The following is a 6,205-nucleotide window of genomic DNA, read 5'->3' on the forward strand; positions in this document are numbered from 1 at the left end:
TTCAGTACTTGAAATGGTTGGGATGAGTTGTATTGAAAATGGATATAAAACATATGGAATCAAATGTTTAAAGAGTGGTATGTCAATGATATGTAAAAGAAATGAAGTTGATGGAGTTAGATTATCACGAATTATTCGAGAAATAATAAATGAAAGTGAGGATGAAGAAATACTTGATATGATAGATAAAGCAATAACAATGATTAAAAGCACAGATGGAATATACCCGAAAAAAGAAATTGAGTGGTTAATGGGAATTAGTTGGAATAAAGGAAATAAAAGTAGATATAAACAAGATAATAGAAGAGCAAAAGAATGGTATAATAAAGCAATAACATTAAGTGAAAATATAGAAAGAAGAGATGAGATTATAGAAAAGATGAATAAAGAATATCAAATATTCATAAATGAAATAAATAAATGAAGTATTTTTAATAAGTTACAAGGTAAAGAAATAATAAAGATAAAAATGATAAGAAAAACAAATAAACTAAATAAGTGATTTAAAAGAATACAACAAAATAAAATATAATATAAAGCAATTAATTAAGTATTAATAGAACTTGTGTCTATTGTTCCTGCCTCAGCGGAGACTAATCCCGTCAATGAGTCTTCGTCATGTAATTCAACTACATATGTTTGGTTGTAGTAGAATCAGTGTTCAATGACGTCCATCATGTTTTTAATTACAAGGTTTTTGATTTCTTTAATGATGTCAATTTAGATTTTTAATTGTTTAATTAATTTAATACTTTCCGCATTTACTAATTAATTTATCGAAATTACTACTGGAATTATTTTGACATCCTTTATTTTCTCTATTTTAATTATCATATTTTTTCATTTCTTTATACTTATTTCTTTTATTCAAATAGCCTCCATTAATATTATGATCTGCCACAATATTCATATCAAATATTAGACCTGTTTTATTCTTTTTATCTAGTACATATATGTCTGGTCTTTTATGATATAGTCCATCACTTTTTGGCATTATTTGTTTGTTCCATATCATAGTGATGTCATTGTATTGGAACACTGTTTCATATGGGGGTTTCTTGTATTGTTTATTTCTTGTGTATTTTCTTATTAACCCCTCCCATATGATAATGCCAATATGGTCATGTTTCTCCATTTGTGATTTTTTATGACAAATACATGATAGTAGAATGTGTTCTACTGTGGATATCTTGTCTTTACAAAGTGGGCAGTACTTCAATCTTTCATTTTTTAATATTTTATCTTTCCTGTACCCACTAAATATTACTCCATCTTGTATTTTAGTTAATTGGAGAAATGAATTTTTCTTTATATTGATGGACTTCCATGCATTTATTGTAGTAGTTTTATCTACAAATTTTGACTCGAACCATCTTCTAAAATGTCCACTTGTTTGATTTCCATTTTTTGATGTATTAGTTGGTCATTAATTTCTTTATTTTTAATACTACTTCTTTTTCTTTTTTATTTTCAATTCATTTATTATTTCTTCTATTTGAATCTCTGCGATTTTATGACTTAGGGATTTTTTAATTCTATTCCATATTCCTTTCTTGGAATACCATCTATCAAATATGTTATTTCTTATTTCACTCTTGTACAATATTACATTACTGTTCTAATTAATTCATTAACATATTCGTCCCTTAGGCTTATTAATCCTTCACCAATTTCATTTATATTGACATATAGACGGTCTTTGGAGTTACAACAATGTATTTTGCCTTTCTTAAATATTTTCTTATCTCCAAATCCATTCTATCTAGGTCAGTTACCTTCCAATTTACTACTGATGCTGAATATCTGAAGATGGGTATTACTTCAGTATTAATTCTTGTAATATATCTTCTATTACTACTTTCATCAGTATTTATTTCTTCCATTTTCTTCATCATCTTTTATTTGATGATTTTACAATTGAATGTATCATTAATTTCATCGGACTGCTATACACCTAAATATTTATACAAGTCCTCTCCTTCAATTAATGGGATGTTTTGCATTCCATCTGGTATTTTATTAATGTTCTTTAATACCATTCCTGATTTATTTTCATTCATTTCCATCCCTATTCCACTTATTATTTGTTTAATTTCATTGTGGATTGTTCCCATTTCTTCACTACTTTGTGTCATTATTCTCAATTCATCCATATATAATGTATGGTTTGATTTTGGGAACTTCTTTTCTATGAAATGAGAAATAACATTCATTTGGATGATGAAGAGTAGAGTGGATAATGAATCACCTTGTAAAATTCATCAATTTAATACATCCTAGATATTCATTATATTTGTATCCTATGAATATCTTCCATCTGTTCATCATACTTTCTACAATATCTATGATGACTCCCTCTACATTAAAATATTTAAGTGATTCTATTACCCATTCATGATTTACTGATTCATATGCTTTCTTAATGTCATAATATGAATCTACATATTTTGGGTATTTCTCTTCTTTTTGCTGCTTTAACATATAACTGTTAATTAATCGTTCTTTAGCAGCAAGAGATTGCAGTTTACATCCCAACTGATTTTTACTAATTTTTAATGATTCACTATTCATGTTAATTCTATTGTGAATATTCTCTTAAAATAATACAAAGTAAAAGTTGTATCAATATAATAACAAAGTTAATAAAGAATTAGTAAGAATAAAAAATTATAAAACAATATGAAATAAAGATAAAAATACAATAAATAATGAACATGAAAGATCCAATGAAACAATCAGAGACCATGAGTATAAATACAGAGATATAGAAATAATGACTAACAGTATATTCAATAGAGGAAAAGATACCTCAAATAAATAAAATGAAATAGAAAAATCAATATCTACTATTTTATTTTAGTAAATTTTATTATTGTTTTGAATATAGTTATGAATTTTGTTTTATGATTAACAAAAACTTTTACAATCATTCCTTCCTTAATAATAATTAAATCTCTAAACCCTTGTTTACTCCTCTCAAATCTGTTTCTTTTTTATTATGACTATGTTTGGTTATATATTATTTTATTCAAACCCATATTTTTTTTAGTTTTATATTTCAAATAAATAATAATGAATAAAAATCATTTCATTTCAATTACAATGATTCGTTCTGGTGTGAAATATTCTGGATGTTGTTTTCCACAAAGTGAATTTTTGTTACTCCTTTATATTCAAATGAATGTTGATTACAATATGATATTGTTTTATAATGTTCTTTAAGAAAACCAATATCACATCCATATCCAAATTCAAATAAGTAATCCTCTGTTTGATTATTTAAATAAAATGCATACTGTGGTTGTTTAATATCAAATTTCATCATTCTTTGTATTCTCCCATTTGATTTTAATGAAAATAAAAATGATTTTGGATCTTTTATCCATTTATTAACTTTATCAATTTTCACATTAATATATCCTCCAAATTTATTTCCATCTTCATCTTCAATAATAATTATTATATGTTCTTTATTTATTATTCTTTTATCAAATACTGATGTATTCTTATTCCAATCATCAATATCTGAATCAAATATTATATTCCCTACTTTTCTATTTGTCCATTCTTCTAGTTGTTTAATTTCTGTTTCTTGTATTATTTTATAGTTATTATATATTACTACTGCTTTAGGTTCAATACGAATCCCTCTACCACCCTTTGCTATAGTGTTTCTTTTATTTGTGACGTTACCTCTTGATTCATTTAAAAACTTTGTTTGTTTTTCAACCTGAACCAAATATTCTTTCCTTATTTCTTCTTCTACTAGTCCTTTAACTAATTCCTCACTTGCTCTCTTTGTTTGCATGTTTTCAAGAATGTCCTCTATCATTAACCTATGAACAAGTATATTTGTAGTATTTGTTTCAATTTCAATTCCACTATCTTTTAATTGTTTGTTAATAATTTCATTATCTTTTTTTGCTTGTTCTCTTTCTATTCTTATCTTTTCATCAACCATTGTTTCGTTCATTACTTCTAACACTTTTAGTTCCTCTTTTATTTTTTCTACAATTTCATCCTTTGCGTATAACATTATCATAGACATTTCCATCCCATTGAATTTATTTTGGATTTGGTAGAGTATTTGGTCATGTCTATCTAGTTTGGCATTAATTCCTACAATATACTTGTCTAAATATTTAGATATTAGTGTCTCCATTTCATATTGATGTATTCCTAAACTCTCATCACCAAAACCATTGAAAATGTTTGAACCATTCATACCCTGTTGACCTTCAATTAGTGTTTATTATTAGATTTTAAAAATGCAAGTTTAAAAATAAAAGGGAATAAAGGAACTTTAAAGTTACAGTTTTTTATTATAAGAATATTTTCGATTTCAAAAGAACTTTTTAATTTCAACTTTGTTCATTCTTATTTATAGATTTTTCTAAATTTATTTTTTCTCTTCTCATATCTTTCCTCTTCTTTGTTGTCTTATTCTATGTTCAAATATGATATTTATTGTATTCTTTTTATATTCACTTTTTAGTATATAGAATATATTCTGTATTATTTCTTTCTATTTTTCTTATTTCTTTTTCCTTTTTTTTAAAATTCATTTTTATGTTGTTATAGTTTAAATTCTATATCTATTCTTTATATTTATTCTGACAGTCAAAAAACGTTTCTTTTATTTTATATTGATATGTTATATTGATAGATAATTGGTATGTTATATAATATAAATTCTATCTTTATTTTTATCTTTTTCTAATTTATTCATTGTTATATTCAATGTTAGTTATTCATCAAAAAAATGATTCTTTATCATATATAATACTTATATGAACAAGTGTCTTTGATTCATTTCTTTGTATTTCTTTTATTTATCTTTATTTTATTGTTTTATTTTTAATATTATAATTAAATGACACAAAATATTATTAACAACAAACACTAATGAACAATAAATTGTTAACAACATCTTGAGGTTGTAAAAAACAAGAAATCATTGAAAATTATCATAAATCTCTTTATTATTAGATTTAAAAATAACTTCTTAATTTTATTTTAACTTCTTCATTTATAACTCTTTTAAATTCTATACTTTTCTTTGATTCATATTGTTTTAATGTATAATATCTTATTTTGAAAGAGATGATTTTATTGGGAGATTTAACAAAGAAAGAAATGTATGAATTTAATTTGTTATTCAATCATTTCTTATTCATCTTAAATTCTGAGTTCAAGATGAAATAAATATTGAACTAACACAAACTGAATGAATAACTAATATTTCTATTATTATAAATAATGGTTAAATAATAATGAAATATTTATTAATTTTATTGTTGTTTAATAGATATGTTTGTTTTATATTATTTTGTTTATTTATTTTTATTATATTTGATTATTTTTATGTTTTGAATATTTAAATTATGTTATTTCTTTTATTTGTTATTCTTTTTTATATTTTATTTCTTCTTTTAATTTATTTTTTCTTGTTATTTATTCTTGTTATATTTAGTTGTTTATTCATTGTTTTATTCTGATATTATATTTATTTTATCTTCTATTTATTTGAATATATCATTATATTAAATTCAATACCATTTCATTTTGATTATTAATATTTTAATAAATAACAGATTAATTATCAAATATCAATTTATAATCATTTCATATTTCATCATTAAAATGAAATTTAAGAATAATTAAAACAACAAAACATTAATTTTCAATGAAAAAGAATTCAAAATAATTATTTGATTTTCACATTAATCACAAAACAAAAACATAAATTCATTCTTTTTAATCTTCCATCACAATTAACATAATAAAAATATTTTCTTCACTTTCACTCTTTTTCTTTTTATTTGAAATTTAAGAAATGAATTCATTCAATAATTAGAATATTACTCTTCTTATCAGAATATGTTTAGAATAAACTCTTTAGAAGAATTGAAATGGAATAACAACACTAAATACATAAATCACTAGTTATATAATATATTCTAGTATTATTGTTAATTGGTTTTGTTGTTAGAAGTATTCAGAATTTTCGTTTGGTATGAATTTACAAATATCAATATTCATCATCAAATCGAATACAGTCAGTGTAATCAACTCACCCTCTTCATTCAACGTTTTCGTAAATCTTTCAAATACCAATTAACATCAACAAGAAATTAATGAGTAAAGTTAACACAATAAGAAAGAAAAATATTAAATAAGTAAATTAGATTGTTAGAAAAAGGGT

The 6,205-nt window shown here is 23.2% G+C and overlaps 1 protein-coding gene across 1 annotated transcript, besides 13 other annotated features; it reads left to right on the forward strand.

Annotated features, from left to right (window-relative positions):
- Positions 1–13: 13 nt before the first annotated feature.
- On the forward strand, positions 14–424 carry EDI_171440 (uncharacterized protein; the record flags this gene model as incomplete). The annotated part of the gene is made up of 1 exon (XM_001736529.1): positions 14–424. One exon carries the CDS (start codon positions 14–16, stop codon positions 422–424), a length of 411 nt encoding a protein of 136 aa, XP_001736581.1.
- Positions 375–526: a microsatellite.
- A 9-nt stretch (positions 527–535) lies between these two features.
- Positions 536–2,604: a repeat region.
- A 17-nt stretch (positions 2,605–2,621) lies between these two features.
- Positions 2,622–2,720: a microsatellite.
- A 91-nt stretch (positions 2,721–2,811) lies between these two features.
- Positions 2,812–2,874: a sequence feature (AT_rich).
- Positions 2,875–3,009: 135 nt separating this feature from the next.
- Positions 3,010–3,599: a repeat region.
- A 799-nt stretch (positions 3,600–4,398) lies between these two features.
- Positions 4,399–4,557: a microsatellite.
- Positions 4,464–4,610: a microsatellite.
- Positions 4,507–4,615: a microsatellite.
- Positions 4,616–4,812: 197 nt separating this feature from the next.
- Positions 4,813–4,867: a microsatellite.
- A 111-nt stretch (positions 4,868–4,978) lies between these two features.
- Positions 4,979–5,020: a sequence feature (AT_rich).
- A 216-nt stretch (positions 5,021–5,236) lies between these two features.
- Positions 5,237–5,296: a sequence feature (AT_rich).
- Positions 5,297–5,317: 21 nt separating this feature from the next.
- Positions 5,318–5,514: a microsatellite.
- A 54-nt stretch (positions 5,515–5,568) lies between these two features.
- Positions 5,569–5,666: a sequence feature (AT_rich).
- Positions 5,667–6,205: the final 539 nt, after the last annotated feature.

This window comes from Entamoeba dispar, genomic scaffold (genome assembly GCF_000209125.1).
Source record: "Entamoeba dispar SAW760 scf_1105229459957 genomic scaffold, whole genome shotgun sequence".
Classification (NCBI taxonomy): domain Eukaryota; phylum Evosea; order Mastigamoebida; family Endamoebidae; genus Entamoeba; species Entamoeba dispar.